At 30.9% G+C, this 21891-nt stretch overlaps 2 protein-coding genes across 2 annotated transcripts; both read left to right on the forward strand.

Annotated features, from left to right (window-relative positions):
- The first annotated feature begins 6210 nt into the window (after positions 1–6210).
- LOC148770202 (CASP-like protein PIMP1) lies at positions 6211–7319 on the forward strand. Its single transcript, XM_088818931.1, has 3 exons — positions 6211–6491; positions 6632–6764; positions 6965–7319. Exons 1-3 carry the CDS (start codon positions 6289–6291, stop codon positions 7157–7159), a joined length of 531 nt encoding a protein of 176 aa, XP_088675057.1. The 5' UTR covers positions 6211–6288; the 3' UTR covers positions 7160–7319.
- A 2610-nt stretch (positions 7320–9929) lies between these two features.
- On the forward strand, positions 9930–13074 carry CER10 (3-oxo-5-alpha-steroid 4-dehydrogenase family protein). Its single transcript, XM_012987059.2, has 4 exons — positions 9930–10236; positions 10366–10405; positions 11650–12407; positions 12801–13074. Exons 1-4 carry the CDS (start codon positions 10168–10170, stop codon positions 12867–12869), a joined length of 936 nt encoding a protein of 311 aa, XP_012842513.2. The 5' UTR covers positions 9930–10167; the 3' UTR covers positions 12870–13074.
- Positions 13075–21891: the final 8817 nt, after the last annotated feature.

The raw sequence follows: 21891 nt of genomic DNA on the forward strand, positions 1-21891 counted from the left end.
CGGCTTATACAAAAGAAATTCATAAACCCGAACAACAAAAATTTACAATTTCAATATTTATATAATAAATCACGTCATAAACAACAAATACAAATCGAAAATACACAAATATATGCATATGTAACTACATGTTACTATCTGTAACTAGTAATTTATAGTAATGTACAGTAGTGTAAATACAGTCTGTAGACCGCTGTAACTTGAAACATATGTAACATCAACCAAATTTTTTGACACCTTCAAGGATAGGATCAACGGCTTTCATTAATCTGCAATTGCAAAATCAAAACAAACAAAAAAATTATTTTAGTGCAAATAAACAAAAATGGAAGAAAAATCAAGACACTCAAAAATTGACAAACACTAAGAGATTTGAGAGATAGAGAGAAAGAGAGGCCATAGATGCGAAATTGTACGAATTTTAGACCAAACCGCACTCTTCACCTCAAGCACCTCCTACCAAAACCCTAGCCGCCGCCAACCACCCAATGTTCCGCACATGCAATGAAAAACATTACTCAATCAAATCTCACAATGAAAAATTGAACAAAATTACCATAAAAAAAGAAGATATCGACGAGAGGAATCCAACGGTGGGTAGCCTGTCAAATTCTGACTGTCGAAACACAAACTACCCGTTCGGCAAGACCCACCGTCGTCGAAATACACTTCGCTGGTAAAACAATTGCAGAAATAGATCGAGTACTCCGAACTGAATGAAATCACCACTAAGAAGAAAAAAAAGAGCTCGACGAGAGGAATCCAACGACAGTTAATCAAATTTTGACCACCGCAGAGAGATTTATGGCTCCAGGAAGCAATATCGCCGGTTGGAGATCTGTGGGGGCGGATTGAATCTGAGAGTGAGAGAGAAAGAGAAAGACGGCTGTGAGTTGGCTAGGGTTTAAAAATAATTTTAAAATGGCATTTTAGGTACTTCAGGGTGGGCGAGGGGGGTCTGTCAAATTAATTTCAAAATGGAGGGGATTTGCACTAGGGTGTAATCCCATTGATAGTTAGTTATATATAATTTTTATATGAGGGGTATCTAAAATAATCCCAAAAAATATCCTATATTAACAAATCTATATATAATAAATTTTAAAAATCTAAGGAAATGCGGATCAACTCGTGTATTTTAAAAATGAATTTTAAAAGAATTTGAAATTTGATTGAATCATAAATTGTAAGACCTAATTAAATCTTAAGATTTGAATCAATTAAGTTCATGTGTTCGAAAACAATATTCAAAGATTTGAAATGATTAAGCTCAAGTCATTTCAATTCGTAGACAATATTCAAATATTTGATCGGTTAAACTCAACAATTTACAATAACGTATTAATCGAAGTAACTATGTATAGTTAAAGTTTAGTATTTTTTCATTCAAATTTATCATTAAAAATAATAAATTTAATCGATTCAAATATTATGGTTAGATTAAATCGTACGCTTTACGATTTGATTCGTACTATTTTTGCCAATTAAATTTATTTTTAATATTTGTTAAAATTAATTTAAAGGATATTAGACTTTAATTATAAATAGTTAACTCGGTTAATACGTTCTTGTCAATGGTTGAATTTAATCGATTCAAATCTTTGAAAAATATTTACAAATTGAACGGACTTCATCTTAATCGATTCAAATCTTACGATTTGATTCTTACTTATATTAGGAATTAAATTTATTATTTTTTATGATAAAACTGAAGTAAAAGATATTAGAATTTAATTATAAATAGTTACTTTAATTAATATATATATTCTTGTCAATTATTAAGCTTAATCAGTGTTCTAAATAACGGTTGTGGCGGTCGATATATCGGCCGCCATATTGCTATTGGTTACAAACCTTTACGATTTATTTTGAGGCGGTTTGGAATATCGGTTTTTGGACAACAAGGTAGTTTAATTTGTGGCGTGTCAAACCGATATATCGGTCAATAAATTGGTTTTTTTTTTTTAATTTAAGTTTAAATTAAAATGAAACTAGGTTTTCTTTTTTATTTTTTCCAATTCTTTCAGCTTCCAAACCAAGTACTACCGCAAAACTCGTAACTCGAAAGAAGGAAGAATTTGGCGATAACCAAAAACATGAGTTTATGCTTTATTATATTTATTTTAATTGTTGATGCGAAAGATTTGCATAGTATTTGTACTTTGCAAAAATCTTTTATTGTATTATGATCTTATTATTTTTAAATTTTTGTTATGTGATGAGTAATTATAATATAATAATATATAAATGATAGAATAGAATCATGTTTAAATAGTTATATATATATATATATATATATATATATATATATATATATATGGGCTTAGCCTATATAGCCTATATAGGCTAAAGTGAGATTCTATCAACTAATTCCCCTATCAACTATAACTTGCTCAATATAATTGATAGTTATAATATTGTTAACATCTCAAATTTTAGAAGGAATAATTTTAAAATGGCATTTTAGGTACTTCAGGGTGGGCGAGGGGGGTATGTCAAATTAATTTCAAAATGGAGGGGATTTGCACTAGGGTGTAATCCCATTGATAGTTAGTTATATATAATTTTTATATGAGGGGTATCTAAAATAATCCCAAAAAAATATCCTATATTAACAAATCTATATATAATAAATTTTAAAAATCTAAGAAAATGCGGATCAACTCGTGTATTTTAAAAATGAATTTTAAAAGAATTTGAAATTTGATTGAATCATAAATTGTAAGACCTAATTAAATCTTAAGATTTGAATCAATAAGCTCATGTGTTCGAAAACAATATTCAAAGATTTGAAATGATTAAGCTCAAGTCATTTCAATTCGTAGACAATATTCAAATATTTGAATCGGTTAAACGCAACAATTTACAATAACGTATTAATCGAAGTAACTATGTATAGTTAAAGTTTAGTATTTTTTCATTCAAATTTATCATTAAAAATAATAAAATTTAATTTGTAAAACTCGTAAGATTTAATCGATTCAAATATTATGGTTAGATTAAATCGCACGCTTTACGATTTGATTCTTACTATTTTTGCCAATTAAATTTATTTTTAATATTTGTTAAAATTAATTTAAAGGATATTAGACTTTAATTATAAATAGTTAACTCGGTTAATACGTTCTTGTCAATGGTTGAATTTAATCGATTCAAATCTTTGAAAAATATTTACAAATTGAACGGACTTCATCTTAATCGATTCAAATCTTACGATTTGATTCTTACTTATATTAGGAATTAAATTTATTATTTTTTATGATAAAACTGAAGTAAAAGATATTAGAATTTAATTATAAATAGTTACTTTAATTAATATATATATTCTTGTCAATTATTAAGCTTAATCAGTGTTCTAAATAACGGTTGTGGCGGTCGATATATCGGCCGCCATATTGCTATTGGTTACAAACCTTTACGATTTATTTTGAGGCGGTTTGGAATATCGGTTTTTGGACAACAAGGTAGTTTAATTTGTGGCGTGTCAAACCGATATATCGGTCAATAAATTGGTTTTTCTTTTTTAATTTAAGTTTAAATTAAAATGAAACTAGGTTTTCTTTTTTATTTTTTCCAATTCTTTCAGCTTCCAAACCAAGTACTACCGCAAAACTCGTAACTCGAAAGAAGGAAGAATTTGGCGATAACCAAAAACATGAGTTTATGCTTTATTATATTTATTTTAATTGTTGATGCGAAAGATTTGCATAGTATTTGTACTTTGCAAAAATCTTTTATTGTATTATGATCTTATTATTTTTAAATTTTTGTTATGTGATGAGTAATTAGAATATAATAATATATAAATGATAGAATAGAATCATGTTTAAATAGTTTATATATATATATATATATATATATATATATATATATATATATATATATATATATATATATATATATATATATATATATATATATATATTGAGTATTTACAAATAATATTTAGAAATATATTACACTAAACTTAATTGTGTGGCGGTCCCTAACCGTCGTGAACCCGATAAGAGCTTTTTAGAACCTTGAGCTTAATTGATTCAAATCTTTTATTAATGTTTACTAATTGAAAGGATTTGAGCTTAATCAATTCAAATCTTACTATTTGGTTAAACTAAATATTAAAAAAAAATCACAATATAGTATTTTGAGTATATAATTTTATTTTAAAGTAAGAAAACTAATTGCATTGAGTTAGATCTATGTTTTCCTAAATAAACATCTTATTTTACTTTTTATTCGGATTTGTCACACTATTGATTTAATAACCTAAGTGAGCTTGTATTAAGCGATGCATATGTTTATATTTAATTGAGTATTCTTTATACTTTTCAATAGTGAAGTTTATTATTATTATATAATTAATAATAGATGTTTTGAGATATTGAACTGCAGTTCGTTACATTTTTTAAATTTTATTATATTAAGTTTGTTAATAATTTATTCAATATTATTTAATAATAATGACATCACATTTAATATTCTATTTAACATTGTTTAAATACTTATATTTATTAATAATTTATATTGTGTCTTACCAATATATAAAATGATTGTTACAAGTGATTTTATAAGTTAATGTGCCCAAGTTGTCCAAAGTTCATCTCCCAGCTGATGTAATTTTGGGCAATTATTCATCAAATGAAATTGGGTTACTGAGTTGACCCGGCTCGAATTTTAAAACATATTTAAATTAATTATTCACTAAAATATAGTTAGGGGTAAATTAGACTATTTAATGTTAATCTTTATATTGGTTTTATAAAAAAATAATCCAAGGCTAATTTGGTAAATGATTCATTAATTGTAACACTATTTATGTTATTTTCCTAGGGTCGAGATTTAATCTTGCAAAATTAACGATGATAGGAGCATATCCCATTGAGTTTATACCAGGTGTAGCATAGAATTTCCCATAAACATATAAAGTAATTCAGCAAAAGGAGCTAATTGCAAATACCACCCCTGTGTTATCTCTAATTGTCAAATACCTCCCTGTGAAAAAAAAATTTACAAATACCCTATTGTGTTAATATTTTCGAAGCACACTGCACCTTTTGTGATTTTAGGCATTGACTGAAGATAAAATGACAAAAATACCCTAAGGAGTTTTTCAGCAATTAATAAATTATATTATAATTTTATAGATATTATATATTTTTTTATTTTGTAAATATTAAAAATAAAAAAATATATTTAAACCAAAATAAAATATAATTGTAGATCTATCGCTGCTCACCACCATCTCACCCCTCCTTCACCACCACCACCATCTCACCCCTCCTTCACCACCACCATCATCTTCTCCAGATCTATCGCCCACAACATCTTTGAAATTTTAGTTTCCATCAATAAACTTTACACGTGCCCCAAACCTTCACACAATGTCCTATTTTGACGGCGGTGGCGGCCACAAGGCGAGCAAGAGAAGAGAAAAGAACAAAAAGATGCAATTGCTGGACTAGCAGGTTCGACCGTCAAACTCGTCACCATCGAGAGAAATCGTTTGAAGATGTTGTAGGTAGGCCGTTGCTGTAATTGGGGCTGGGGTTAGCCTCGGGTTGTGCGGATTCGGGTCTGGTATGTGGATTGCAGAAGAGGAGGTGATGGTGCTGAACTTGGGGTCGGGGTTGGGGTTTGGGGGGTGGGGAACGGGAAGAAGACAATGATTTTTTTTTCCTTTTTTCTTTTTTTTAATGACATATAATATTTGTTCAAATTATTATTTTGAATTCTGGAAATTACAATTTGGTCCTATAAATTTAGGTTATTCATAATTTAACCAACAAGGTTATTTTTTATTTTATAAAGGGGTATTTATGATATTTCACCCTAAAAATACTATTAAAAATCGCACAATCCGCGAGTGAGTGACACGATTTGCCTCTAGGGGTCTCGATGCTCTGACTTCGATAACACAAGGGGGTATTTGAGAGTTTTTTTCTTCACAGGGGGGTATTTGACAATTAGAGATAATACAGGGGTGGTATTTGCAATTTACCCCAGCAAAAGCCTTGCATGCCACCCACTCACTCACTTGTATGTATATACTATATAGTTGGGAGAAATATTCAAAGTAAACCATCCCCACATTCTAGTTGAGTTCTTCCTAGTATGGATATTAGTCCTAAACCAGGTTATATCCAAAAGTACCTAAACAAATAACTCTCTATAAATAGAGCTACCGAAATATATAATTAACCAACCAACACAATTATTAATCAGCACATATATATACCTACCGAGATATATATACAAATACAAAACTACCATCCGTCGTCTAATTGGAGAATGGCCCCGCCACCGACCCCAGCCGCCGGCCTACCAACCACAACCGCCGCCGCCGCCCGACCATCCACCGGAGAGACTCCACCGTCGCCGGTAATTGCACTTGTCCTTCGGGTGCTTACATTTCTTGCCCTACTCATTTCTGTCATCTTAATCGGTACCAACACTATCCGGGGCTACAAGTTCAACGACTTCTCTGCTTACAGGTGCGAATAGATATTTATCGTCCAAATTAACATTTAAAGTATAATTGAAAATTAAATTAAAATTAAATAGACAAAATAAAAAGACAACATCGATATAATTAATTTGTGTTTGTTTTGGTGTACTGTATACGTGCATGCAGCTACATGTTTGCCAGTGGTATAATTGGAATCATATATACATTCACTCAAATTGGATTCAAAATATCTCATCTGACCGCTGGATATCAATCTGGCCTTGATGGGTGGCTTCTCATTGACTTCTATGGTGACAAGGTACACAAAATTTAATTTTTTTTTGCCTTTCAAATATCTAAATTATGAAAAATAAAATGGAATGTTATATTAAAATATATCACTTAAAGTTTATAATACACTAATAGTTCTTTTTTGTTGTCGTCACTCGTAAGGATTTTTTTTACTTGTGAAAACATAAACAGAAAATATATAAATATGTTTGCACGCGATCGATGCAGGTATTATCTTACATGTTGGCAACAGGAGCAGCGGCAGGTTTTGGACTGACGGTGGATTTGAATCATTCGTCGGGCCGTTATTCGGGTTTTCTAAACAAGGCGAATGGATCGGCAAGCCTTCTCTTCTTCGCATTCGTTTTCTCGGCAGTCTCATCTGTGTTTTCCTCATTTGCCCTGATCCCCAAGAGACCCTAATTTTTATGTTCTCTATCTAAGCACAACATTCTTTTGTCTCAAGAATGTGACCAACGTCTTTTGTAAGAGTGAATTGAAAAAAAATACTCTTGTGTTATTGTTTTTCGTTTTTCATTTTTTTCTTTGTCGTACATTTTTTTTTAACGCACGTTCCTCTAAATTATATTGGGAGTTTTTAGGGTTGGTTTGTTTAAAAAATGAATCATATATATGGGGGGTTTTGCTACAAAAAATAATATGAGGAATTTTTTAACAATTAGAATAAGTATAAAAGTGACGAATTAAAAAAAAAATAATCTTTTTTTTTTCTATTTTAACTGAGTTGACATTCATATCGAAATGTAATTTTCGTTTCGTTTCATTTGATGAAATTGAATCGAACAGTTTAGAGTGCTTCTTTTGTCCTTGATTCATTTTGAATTTCGAGATGTGCACATCGTATTACAGTACTGAATCGATCCACGTATATTTATGCCCATCGTCATCTTGTTAAATGATTAATATAAATATTATACTCTTAGGTCTCATTTGGTTGGAGAGAATAGTCATGATTACCTAAATAATTGGATGTTTGATATCCTCAATAACTTGTCGGGTCGAACCGCAAATATTATGTTATCAATCTTGCCTTCTAGGTATGTTTTTTATTGGATCGTCGAATGTCCAATAATATAATTGAATTTCATTAGATTTTATTTAATTTTATCTTGGTTAATCTTATCTTAGCACAAAAATGAGGCCTTAGTGTGATTGATAAATTCCGACAAATCAGATCTTCGGTCTTTTACTTCGATCGAACGTGTACGTTGTGCTCAAGAAAGACAAGAGAGTATGATATAATATCTTGTTGTTGTTGAACATTGTTGGAGCAAATATCAGCACACAAGTGCACATATTATCTTCAAGTAATAAAGTGGATTGATAAAAGGGTTCATTAGCGATAAGCCCCTTCTATCGCTAATAAATGATGATATGTCTCGCCCTTAAATCTTTCTATGTAATAACTCTCTAGAAATTTTACTCCCAATACTACCCTTATATTAATTAGTACATTTTGTCTCAATTATTCTTTTTTTTTTTTCCTAATTCCTAAAAATCTGCTACCAAATAAAAAAAAATTGATTTTTTTATTTTTTATTTTTATTATTTCGGATATTATTTAGCATTTTTTTTTAATAATTTTTTAAAAAAAATATTTTTTTAACTTTATTAAGCAAAAAATTGAAAAAAAAATTCCTCGACAGGTTTACTACGCCGAATATGACTATAGTTGAATATGACTATATCAACTGTAGTCATATTCTCTCTGTATATTGCGTTTTTTTACATTTTCAACTTAAAAAAATTGGATTATATAGTGTGTATAGTCATGTTTACCAAATTATATAAAAGAACGAGGATTGCCTATTATTTACGAAACAATCCAATCAACATCCACACAAAAAATCACAATTTGAATCTTATTATTACAAGTCAACTTGAAACGATAAGATAGAACATATTTGAATATGACTACAATCATATTCAACAATAGTTACATTTGAATATGACTAGAGTCATGTTACTGCTGTTGTTCTATCTAGAAAGAAAAAAAACGACAACGAAGATTGACGAAAACAATCCAATCAACATTCACACACAAAATCATAATTTGAATCTTGTTATTACAAGTCAACATGAAACAATAAGATAGAACATATTCGAATATGACTACAGTCATATTCAACAATAGTCATATTCGAATATGACTATACTTATGTTACTGATGTTGTTCAGAGAGAGAGAGAGAGAGAGAAATCGAAAAATATTGATAAATTAATTGAATTATTTTTCAATTATTCAATCCAATAAAATTTAAGAGATATTTACGATAAAAAAATTGTTTGAGGGATAAATGTAGCACAAAATATTTTCATTTACTTTTTTTAACTTATTTATATAGTAAAGTATTAGTTTTATATTTTTATTTAGTTAATAAAATAGGTATCACATCACTCATCATCATCTCCATTATCACAACAACTTGTTTATTATTTTCTTCCTTTTTTGGAGGATTATTTTGCATCAAGAGTTGATTAGTTGTCCAAAATTAGACTTCACTCGATTCTCGTTTCTTTTCAATCCGGAGGAGTTGATTTTGGAGAAATAAAATATATATTATTTTTATCTTTTTGCTATCACTTTTTCAGAGATTTCCTTTTGCTGGGAGAGTCAGTTTTGTAATGATATATATGATATCCCGGAGAATCGAAACTGGTTATCTCATAAGCAACGTGAAGAAAACGATGAGTTGGGGGCAGGGGCGGAGCTATGTAGAGTGTTGGGTGGGCTGAAGCCCCACACACACTCAATATTTTTTACTGCTATTTTAATGTTGTTTAATCGAATAGCCAATCAACTCATTTTTAGCCCACCCAATCGTAGTTCAACGAGCTACAATAATTACATCTTGACCATTATATTTATTTATTTTGTGATGTATTTTATGACTAGCTTCTAAATATAAATGTGGGACACTGCCCCCGAATACCCGTAAACTTTAGCCCCACCCTAATATAAAATTATGGCTCCGCCAATAGTTGGGGCAGTACGAAGATTAGATTTTGGGAAAAATAAAAAGAACTCATAAGTGTACTAATATAACTGCACATTCGGAGTAATAAAGTTAAAATTTTAATGGTTTACCAGAAGAGGGATGTTTGAACAATTGATAGTTAGGGAAATTATTATCGGTTACAAAGGTCATAAATAAAAAGAGCCGGTGTAGAGAGAATTGAATAATGTAGAGAGTGATAGATTAGATAGTAAGGTAGTGGTGGTTTATCGGTACAAAAATCAAAATAATTAGGCTCATCTAACCCCCAACTACAATCCAACCCAACCCAACCCAACCCCCATATTAATTGCTCTATAGTTTATAATTTAAATCATAAACCCCATCCATCTCGTTTTTTTCTTCTTCTCATAGCTATAGATCTTGAAGCTCAACAAGAAGACGAAGAACAAAGATGAAGGTTCTCGTCACCACTCGTAGCGGCCGAGAACTCATCAAGGGCGGCCTCAACCTCACCGATTCCGTATGTTTTTTTTTTTTTTTTTCTTAAATTCGATTCCGTATGTTTTTTACACGCCTGGGTTTGAACTGCGGATTTTGCTACTTTTGTTGGATTCTGTGATTTAGATTGTGATTTGGTTTTATTTTGCAGGCTTCTGTGGCTGATCTGCAGGACGCCATTCATAAGCGGAGTAAGTTATAATTTTTTTATTTTTTTTTTGTCGATTCATTTGGAGAGTTGAATCTTATCGTCTTGTTCCGCATTTACGAGTACAAGGTGCATTTGTTTATTAACATCAGCTATCAGCCAATGTTTTTTGCTCGTGTTTATGTTTAATGATTTAGTAAGTGGATTTGTTTACTAAAAAAAATGTCCAAAAAGATTAGCTCTGAGAAACACAAGGGAATTTTTACCTACAGTAAATCTAAGAAAGATTTCATGGGAATTTTTGTTTTCGAAACATGATTTCATCATATGTTTGGTACAAGTCAAGATGGACAATCGGGCCTTTAATGTACAATGAACTATGGGCAATTGGACGAACAAGGGGTCGTAAAGTTGAGGTTCGGAACAATAGTGTAAAACACTCGATGTCATCTTTAAAAAACTTACGATGATGATAGCTTCCTACAATTGAAAGCATTTAGAAGCGTCTACTAATTGTTGTACGTGGTTTTTAGTAAGTAGTTATCGAATGATGAGCAATGCGAACTCTGAGATTATTCTCGAATATGACTGCTACAGTAACTTTTCACCAAAAATACCAATTGATTATTAGATTAATTGTGACTTGTGGTACACCAAGCACCTGTGACGTGTCAGATTAGAGACTTTGTGGGCTTTATTTTATAAATGCCGAAATACGATTTTTCGATTGTTGGATATGGGTAGGGAACATCGGTTTATTTATGGTTCGTACATAAAATCGTCAATTAATTTGCAGTAAAGCGATAAGTAATTTGAACTGTGTGTTTCAATCATTTGACACTTCCTTAGCAATACTACATATTGCATAAAAGATAGTTTCTGTGAGTCTTTCTTGAGTAGCTTTTTCACTTTCGAGAAATTCTTTTTGAAGTTTAAATTTGCTCCGCATAAATCTTTATCTTATAGCGTAAATTTCGAGCAGAAAATATGCCCTTTACTAGATTCTTAATCAATTGCGTTTGTCGTTTATCTTCTCTTTAGACTTTAAATCAGACAATTTCTCGTCTTAATTAATTAGGAAATATATTTTCCTTAATTATTACACGACCCACTCTAAGAATTCACCATTCCTATCAATTACAGAAGCTGTTGGTATGAACTAAAACAATCATGTGTACAATCTTGATTCAAATTGTTCGTCCTTATTTATTTCTTGATTTTGTCGTTCATCCACTATGCATACACGACAGATGATCATATTTTTTTCTTTAAAAAATCTGTCTACAGCCAAAAAATTCTATCCCTCGAGACAGCGACTAACACTTCCTCTGCCACCTGGATCGAAGCAAAGGCCAACTGTCCTCAACTACAAAAAGAATCTCAAGGAATATACCGACGGAAACGCAGACGAGCTAACCGTAGTTTTCAAAGACCTCGGCACACAAGTCAACTACAGCACTCTTTTCTTCTTTGAGTATTTGGGCCCGCTTCTTCTCTATCCCATCTTCTATTACTATTACCCGGTGTACAACTTTTTCGGATACAAAGGAGAGCGCGCGACAATCCACCCGGTTCAAACGTACGCCCTTTACTACTGGTGCTTCCACTACTTCAAGCGTATAATGGAGACGTTTTTCGTGCACCGTTTCAGCCACGCCACGTCACCGCTTTCGAATGTGTTTCGGAACTGCGCTTACTACTGGACTTTCGGCGCGTGGATTGCTTACTACGTGAACCATCCGCTCTACACGCCCGTGAGCGATCTGCAAATGAAGATTGGATTTGGTTTGGGGGTTCTTTGCCAAGTTTCGAATTTCTATTGCCACATTTTGTTGAGGAATCTTCGGGGCAGTGAGGGGGGTGGGTACCAAATCCCGCGTGGATTCTTGTTCAACGTTGTTACGTGCGCGAATTATACTACCGAGATTTATCAGTGGCTTGGCTTCAATGTTGCCACGCAGACTGTTGCAGGTTACGTTTTCATGGCTGTCGCTGCTGCCATTATGACTAACTGGGCCCTCGCCAAACACCGTCGTCTCAAGAAGGTAACACACACACATATATATATATATACATATAGGGGACGGCTAAAACAAATACCGTTTCTTTCTTACTTCAATACCACCAACAGAAAAAATAGAAAATAAATAGGTAATGATTTTAATACCCTTGATAAAATCAATACCACACAAATTTTGTGGTATTGATTTTCATTAATGGTAATAATGTCACTACCTATTTATTTTAATTTTTTATGTTGATGGTATTGAAGTGAGAAAAAAATGGTATTTGTTTTAGCCGCTCCTATATATATATATATATATATATATATATATATATATATATATATATATGTATGTATTATCTGCAGTCTGTACTCATAAACATTGGAAAGTATTTTTTTTTTCGTAGTTGACGTTTGGTATAATTTGTTGCAGCTATTTGATGGGAAAGATGGAAGACCGAGATATCCTCGACGATGGGTGATACTCCCACCATTCCTGTAGAAGCAATGCTTTGATTATTGGATTCGGTGCTTCTCTTTTTTAATCAAGTAAAACGGTTGAAACAATTTGATTCTTATTTATCGGTCAGTATATTACATTTGGATCTTCTTAAGATTTCTTGTTATGGAGTTGTTGTCATGGAAAAAAAAATTATTTGGCTAAGCTTGTATTTTTTATTTGTCCTGGTAATTGTTGATTTGCTCTTCATAGTTTCTAATTTTTCTGTGTTGAGGAGGCGATCGACATCTTTAAGTAGTTGCTTGAATTTAATATAAATAATAACTACTAAAATGATTAATTCTCGTTCAACTGATTCATGGTTTTATAGATCCTAAACCTGGTGAAATACACAATCTAAGACATATATGCACGTGGGTGTTTAAGAGTGGGTGGTTATAATGTACATGTATGGTGTGTGTAAACGAGTCGAGCTTGAGTCGGGTACGCTCGAGCTCAAGTAAATTTCTATGAGCTCGAGCTCTAGCCGAGCTCATGTGAGCCTATATTTGTTGAAGCTCAAGCTCATCACCTTGTCTCACACGAGCTTTTGATCACCAATGCAAGCAAGTTTGGTTTTCTATTTTATATGTATAATAAGCATGGTTATCGAATCGGAAAATATCGGCGTATCGTTTTCCTCCGTGTATCGTATCGTATCGTTATCGTATCGTACGATATTTAACCAACTATTAAAAATAATAAAATATATATATCTACATAATAAAAATACTATAAAAATGTAAAATTTAATGTTTTAAAATCAAACCACTCATTCCTAATTTCTTAAAAAAAATAATCTATCATAAAATATATCATAAAATAGGACAGAAGTCATAACTGCTCATAAAAATAACATCAACAAAGTTCAAATTTTGATCGCTAATTTGTAAAAAACTAATCTATCACTCATAATCTTCAAGATCAATGTAACTTAAATTTTTTTCATACACCAATTTCAAACGAGTGTCTTCATCCTCATGTTCATCAATCTCTTCAACTTCATCAACTCCAACTTTGGCATTTTTCTATTTTCTCTTATCAATATAAAACTTGGTGAGTAAATTTCTTGGATCTAATATATGTAAAAAAAAATATTAAATAATATTGAAATTCATTTTCAAGCTCTGATAATGTGAATATTTCATTTTCTTCTTTTTTTCTTTTATTTTTTGATTTTTAACCTTTTTTTATTTTTTTTTTTAATTTTTTTTAATATTTTGACTAATATCCTAAATATCGTATCGTATCGTGATATGGCGATACGATACGATATCTCGCGATATTCAATGGTATTTATGCATAGCCGATACATATTATGAGTTGTATCGTTTTGATTGGGACCGTACCGTCTCGCGATATATATCGCGGTATCTCGCGAGTTTAACTACTATGATAATAAGTATAAATAATTTCTAAAAGGAAAATAATGATGCTATAATTATATCACCTTAAGTAATTGATGTAGGATGAACTGGGAAGCAAAGTGGATCACTGGCTCACGAGTTATATGATCCTAAGATACCTGCGAACAGAGAACACATGAACTAGATCGGTGGTTGACCTGCCGGAAACCCCTCCGATGCTCAAGTCAGACGTGCGGATAGTAGAGGTAGTTGAGAGAATACAAATTTTCGTCTTGCTCAGATAATAGGACGTACCCTTAACAAATGAATTAAACCGTTATTTATACTTTGTCGATTGGGCCGAGGTTAAATAGTCAGGCACAAACCTTATTTGAAGGTGATTAAGTTTTCGTAGTAATAGTCTTCTAAATAAGGCTCACGGCCCATTAGATAAATAAATTGTAGGCCCATTGAACTGACCTAATTAGGCATATCAGAAAAGTTTAATGAGATGGAACCTGGTTTGCCAACCTACTGATGGTGAACTAGGGGTTAAAAATCTCCATATTCTTAATTAGTGACTCTTCTTCCCTACGAAAAAAAAAATGTCGTATTCGATACTTCTATAAAAATTGTTGTTTTTTGTTTTGGAAAATAATGTGTGGTACGAATGGATTGAGAAATTTTTAATGTTAATCTCATCAACCATAGCTCAAAAAACCTGGAATATAGATAACATTTAGACATTTTTTCCGCATTTTATTATAAATAAATAAAATTATGCCACCGATCGACATACATCGAAATGAATGTGATGACTCGATTCAACCGGTATGAACGAATACTGACCAGTTTTCTCTCAAGAGTGCTTATTTATGGCTCTTGAGCTCCCAAAACCTCAATAGTATCCAACTCTTATGTATCAGTGTATTGGAAACTCAGTGTAATTCCAAAACTTAAATTCTTTATATGGTAGTTGGCCATCATAAAATTCCCTACAGCTGATTTTGTATTTAAACGTCATGCTTTGGACTCAGAATGTCTGCCCTATCTGCAAAATAAATCCTTAAATTAATTTCCATTTTTCTCTCCATTGTCTGATAATATTAATGCTTTGAAATTATATTTTCTAGAAATTAAAAATTCTATATCCTGGAAAATTGGATATTTATTATCTTTGAATATGTCTTTGTTTTCTCAAGAATGTCTTTTGGTATTACGTAAGTTCTCTATATAAAGAGACTCCATGTAATCATATTTTTAATTAAGAAATAGTAATAAGAAAAGTGTCTACCAAAACTAGAGGTAGCCTTTGTTCAAATTCTTATTCACTTTAAATTTTGACAAATACAAAATACACTTTTGTGTTTTCAATTCCAACATTGCCTTGCCTTGTCTGTCAACCAATTTGAAATAAACTCCCTAATATTCCAAAAAAGATAATACAAACTTCTGCGTCCTTTTAAATAAATACTAACGAATCTGATCTGTGTAATAAAATGGTTGTGTTGTTTTAGAAAATATGGAACTTCACCAATAATTTTATCTTAAACATACTCCTACATATACTTATATTATACGGAACAATGTTGATCAATACATCGTTAAAAGGGAGAAAGTTGTTGACGCTCCATCTACGCTTTAACTTGGCAACCACCCCCTAACGAATTGTTTAAATTGAACATGAATTGACGGTTCTGCTATATCAAATTAATTTAAGAATTGGTGGTGCGATACGCGACTGTAAATGAGATATGATCATTGCCTTCTTGAAAAATATTGGATTTGCTACGAATAATAAAGCCGAAGTTTGAGCTTTATGTGAAAGTCTTAAAATTGTAAAGGAACTTGCAATTAATAAACTTGTAATTGAAACTGATTCTAGCTTTCTTATTCCCTATGAACAAAAATGATCAACATCACAACAGCCTCCAAACTCTAATGGTAGATTCGTGGAGAATGTTGGCTAGCTTTGAGAAAGTCACAATGAACTTTTGGTATCGGAAGCTTAATAGCGCGGCTGACTACTTAAACTAAGAAGGGCGCAACTTTGGAAGCAGATACCTTTTTGTTATTTGATTCTAGCCCTCTGTTTCCTAAGGATCTTTTGTGTAAGGATTTGTCGTTAAACTACTCTAGATGTACTATGAAACCTTGTAGTTTGTCACGGGACACCCATCTTTTCATGAAGTGAAGGGGCTAACGTTGATCTTCCAACCAAACTCAATGGAAGATGACCCAACTAGGCCCAATTGTAGAGATACTTAGAGAATTATAGAAATTTTCTAGAATCCTCTATTTAATGTAGACATCCTTATAAGATCTTCCTTTGTATATATTTGGTAGGAGATCGTTGGCCATTAGATGAAAATGATCACCACCATCCATTGAGAAGGTGGAGTTGTATAAATTGGGGTAGTCTCAATTATTTGTAATTATTCACCGCACTCTACTTGATCGAGGTTCAAGTCCGTGACAAAGTCGCTCCCTTGCTTTGATATGTAAATATATGACTACTTTTTATTTAAAAAATAAAAATAAAAATAAAAATTCGAACTATTTATATGATATATAAATTTAAACTCCATCGTCATACTAATGGCCTAAGAATATGACATTTCTCTCGTCGTAGAATCTACATCAGTATTGTTTGTGTGTCGTGTCGTACATGACATTTGTCCCATCCTAGAATCCCCATGTGGAATGTCTATGTGTCGTCCTACGTATTGCCTACGTGGAATTTCATTTGCTATTTTTAACTAGACAAAATCGGTTATATTGTAAGTCAATGATTCATAATTCTGTAATGTTGATTTATTTTATTTTCTTATAGACAGTGGCGAATTTTTATTTTTATTTCATTATAGTTAATGATCCTAATAATTACCATGTGTCTTTCCTTTTTTCTTACTTTTTGCATTTAAAATTCGAAATTTAATTAATGTCTGATTTGAATTTTTCTTTAAACAAATGTGATATATTTGATTTGAATTCGTTTTAACTTTTTTTTGGTAATATAATTATACATCATTTGATTAATGAAGGTATATTTTAATAATAAAATGGAAAAGCATATGCATAATTTGAAATGCTAATTGTAATACTAAAACATATTGTTTGGATTTTAAGTTTGTATTATATGGTAATGATATAAAGCAACATTTAAGGTAAATTAGCCTGATATAATTTATGATAATTTTACTATGGACTTTGATGAAGTATTTTTTTATCAAGTTAATTTAATATAAATTATATTTATTTATTATACTTTTAGATGATTTATGTTTTAGTAATGTGTAGCTCTGTATATGAAAAATTTACAATGTGCAAGTTACTCGCTTTCAAACCCCATTTTGATAACTAAATTTTGCATGAAGGACGCGAGTATGTTGGTCGAGATAGTTGCAACATTTCTATATAATGATGTATCATATTTTTAATATCCATTTCCTTATTTAATGTTTTATTATCAATTATTTTATTTTATCCGGTATTTAAATCAAATGGAATGATTTTTGTCTAATTAATATATATATATATATATATATATATATATATATATATATATATATATATATATATATATATATATATATATATATATATATATATATATATTAATATTCATCTTCAACACGATTATCTTGTTACCAAGAGCACAATTATTACATTCATTACTCTTAGTAGAGATATCATCGGAAAAATCCGATTCTTGAGAGGAATCAGATCTATTAGAATCTGTATCATCCTCAGAATTCATGACAATTTTATAAAGGGTTTCTTTTAAATTATCATCAATATCAAGATTTTTAATTATCTTTAGCATAACATTGATTAGCATAGTGACCTGTTCTACCACATTTTCTGCAAACAATTTTGCTAAGAAAATTACTATCCTTTTTATAGGACCTCTTTCTATGATAAATATATTTATATATATATATATATATATATATATATATATATATATTGCGACACTTTTTTTTAGAGACATTATTTTATAAATACCTCAAATATAGTTTTTTGGAGCACTTGCTAAAATTTTCTTATTTATATGCTCTAGGGCATTTAAGTTTTTCGGACATATTTTTATAAAGGGGTAATCACAAAAAAACCCATGACAAGGGCACTTAATTAAAAGAGGGACATCCAATTTTTTTGTCATTCAAATAAATCCAGCCCATTCAAACTTATATGCAAATAAGGAAAATCCTTTTATATATACCAAAAGCACCCCCAATTCATTGAAACCCAATTCAACTCCAATTTCATGATTTACACCCCAATTTAGCCTAATTTCATCAATTAACCAATTTTAACCCTAATTTCAATTTTGACCCCAATTTTAACCTTAATTCTTATCAATTCACCCATTATGCTCTAACTTCTTTAATATTACACATTGACCCCGGATTTAAACAAATATAGCACATTAACCCCCAAAACTTTTTTTTTCCGAAAATAATTTTTTTGCTGAAATATTTTTTTCCGGCCAGATTCCAGCCAGATTCCGGCCAGATTCCGGCGTTGACCGCCGGAGAACGCCGGTCTCTGGCGTTGACTTTTTTCTTTTTCTTTTTCTTTTTGAAAAACTTTTTTTTTCCTGAAATTTTTTTCCGGCCGATCAACTGCCATTGACCGCCGGGTCTCCGGCGTTGATTTTTTTTTTTTTTTTTGTTTTTTCTTAAAAAAATTTTTAATTAATATTACTGTCTGGGCTGCTAAATTACTGTCTCCGGCAGTTATTTAACTGTCGGAGACAGTAATTTAACTGTTAATTGACTTTTTTTTTTCCTTAAAAATATTTTAATTACTATTACTATATTCGTTGCTAAATTACTGTCTCCAACAGTTATTTAACTGTTGGAGACAGTGATTTAACTGTTAATTGACTTTTTTATTCTTAAAAAAAAATATTTTTAATTAATATTACTGTATTTGTTTGCTAAATTACTGTCTCCAGCAGTTATTTAACTGTCGGAGACAGTAATTTAACTGTTAATTGACTTTTTTATTCTTAAAAAAAAAAATTAATTAATATTACTGTATTCGTTGCTAAATTACTGTCTCCAGCAGTTATTTAACTGTCGGAGACAGTAATTTAACTGTTAGTTGATTTTTTATTTTTTTTTATTTGTTTTCTTTAAAAGAATTATTTTAATTAATATTACTGCCTTGGATGCTAAATTACTGTCTCCAATAGTAATTTAACTGTCTTAGACAATAATATTAATAATATTACTGTCTGGGAAAATAATATTCATATTATTACTGCCCCAAACAGTAATATTACTTTCTGAGACAGTAATTTAGTAGGCAAGACAGTAATATTAATTAAAATATTTTTTTTCTAAGAAAAAAAAAATTCAAAAAAAAAGAAAAAAAGTCAACGCCGGAGACCGGCGGTCAACGGTGGTTGACCGGCCGGAAAAACATTTCAGGAAAAAAAAAGTTTAAAAAAAAAAAAAAAAAAAATTCAACGCCGGAGACCGGCGGTCTCCGACGGTCAACGCCGGAAATCTTGCCGGAAATAAAAACATTTCAGAAAAAAAATTATTTTCTGAAAAAAAAATTGGGGGTTAATGTGATATATTTGTTTAAATTCGGGGTCAATGTGTAATATTAAGGAAGTTAGAGAATAATGGGTGGAATTGATAAGAATTATATTATGGAGGGTATTTTAGACTAAATACATGAGGATGGGTTTAATTGATAGACTGTTTTTTTTGTGGACCAAAATGCATTTAAGTCCCATGTCATGGGTCTTTGCCATTCGCCCTTTTATAACTGCCTCATTTATTATTTATTAGGGCACTTAAAATTTTACCTATTTTACAAATTTATAGGAACACTACGCTTATAGTTTTATTCTGGCTGGGTTTGTTTTTTTTCTTCCTTTCCTTTCTTGTTTTTTTAAAACTTTGGCTCAGCCCAATTTTCACTTCCCTACTCAACGCTACTTCACATAAAAATCTATTAGTCTTTTTTCTTCCCAACAACGACAAGAATATGGCAGAAGATCGCCGGAGAATTAGAGCGTCGAGTTTCGCCCATGAGTATGGATTTATTGTTTTGGAACAATTCTTCCGTACTGTTTCAATTCATTGGGGTATTTTATTTTCACCCTTTTCTTTTTCCTTTTTTCTTTTTTTGTTGTTTTAGGTTGGACTAATTGTGAATGGATGTACGATTTGTCTTCAATATAGTGAAACTCAATATAATTGCTCTTGGATATACGATTCCATGAATGGTTTTCTCTTTAATTTTGATTATCTAATTTGTATTATTTCGAAATATGTATAGGGATCCTCCTAATGCCTTCAAAATAAAGTCAGCAAAAGCTCACATATAAATGGATTTCAAATGCAAAAGAACTGTTTCTTTCGGGCGGGTGTAGTATTCATACCATTATTTGCCGTTTAATGATTACAATATGTATTAGGTTTTCTTTGTTCTAATTTCTAATTACAATAATCGGCCCAAGTATTAGTTGTTCTTTTCTCAATATTGCCTCTATTATTTCTTATAAAGTTTGGAAACAATTCGTAAAAATATAAATTGTGAGAAGGATATTCAAATAACTATATCGTTTTTGTTTAATACAAGAACACCGCACATTGCTCGTCCGGCAAGATGGAGAAGAAGAATATGGCAAAAAATTTGTTTAATGAAAGGTTAGTAAAGAAATCTATTTTAGCATTAAGAATTTTAATATTTAACCATGATTGTGCACTTGTTAAAGAAAATATATTTGGTTTGTCTGATTTTTTTATTATAGTGATTATACTATGATTATCTTCCAAGTAATCCGATTGAAGTTCTTCCATTGAACAACTGAAGAACTCATTAACTTTTCTGCAACTGACTGCAAATTGTTGGAGATAGTAAAATGGTATATTTTATGGCAGAAGCTTTACATTTTTATTATGTAAAATAGTCTACATGTTTTTGTCATCATAATGCTCATCAAATTGCATAAAATTCCCTATTGCATCTTAGTATGGGTATAATTTACATAACAATTAGCTGAATATGGTAACATGTACCATGAGGCTTTCAAATTATTGATTCTGATGAGAAAGTCAAGGTTATTGATGGTTGGATGGTCAATGCTGATAAACCGGTATGCTTGGTTTGATTGGATTTTTTGTTTATTATTATTTCTTCATCTAAGACCTTGTGGCTGTTCAATATGTCACTTCCCATTTTTCCATCCAATGCTATGAAAAGTTATCCATATTTTAATGTTAAAGTTCCGTGCAGATAATGCTTTCGATATGTCAAGCCATGTGCAAGTTTTTAAACTTGTTATCTTGTTGCTAATTTATGCAGGTATCTCTAATGGATTTTATTGTTGATGCAATCTACAATATGACGGAAGCTGGACAATACTTTTAGAATCTATAGTGTTAGAGATAATCGAATTTTGTTCAAGATGTTCTCTCGTTTTGTTTTTGCTAGAAAACTTATGCAAGTACGAGATAATGTAATCTTATGTTTCTGAAATGTGATTTGATGTTGTTAGCTGGAAAGAGGAGATTGGTCATAGTACTTGTTGACTTTGTTGATCAAATGCACTTGAAATTTTGATGAATAAAAGTTCAGAATGTTGTTATGTATGATGATTTGGTATCTAAAGTTTTAGTTTTCATGTATTTCTTAAGTGTATGGTGATGAAC

This window comes from Erythranthe guttata, chromosome 6 (genome assembly GCF_056151865.1).
Source record: "Erythranthe guttata isolate IM_541 chromosome 6, IM_541, whole genome shotgun sequence".
NCBI lineage: Eukaryota > Viridiplantae > Streptophyta > Magnoliopsida > Lamiales > Phrymaceae > Erythranthe > Erythranthe guttata.

Excerpts from the sequence above, each read along its gene's own strand:
- CER10 (XM_012987059.2), top strand. The coding sequence starts at position 10,168 with ATGAAGGTTCTCGTCACCACTCGTAGCGGCCGAGAACTCATCAAGGGC. Across the intron at positions 10,406-11,649 it reads GGACGCCATTCATAAGCGGA|CCAAAAAATTCTATCCCTCG; the intron begins GTAAGTTATAAT and ends ATCTGTCTACAG. Across the intron at positions 12,408-12,800 it reads AACACCGTCGTCTCAAGAAG|CTATTTGATGGGAAAGATGG; the intron begins GTAACACACACA and ends AATTTGTTGCAG.
- LOC148770202 (XM_088818931.1), top strand. The coding sequence starts at position 6,289 with ATGGCCCCGCCACCGACCCCAGCCGCCGGCCTACCAACCACAACCGCC. Across the intron at positions 6,492-6,631 it reads AACGACTTCTCTGCTTACAG|CTACATGTTTGCCAGTGGTA; the intron begins GTGCGAATAGAT and ends ACGTGCATGCAG. Across the intron at positions 6,765-6,964 it reads TTGACTTCTATGGTGACAAG|GTATTATCTTACATGTTGGC; the intron begins GTACACAAAATT and ends CGATCGATGCAG.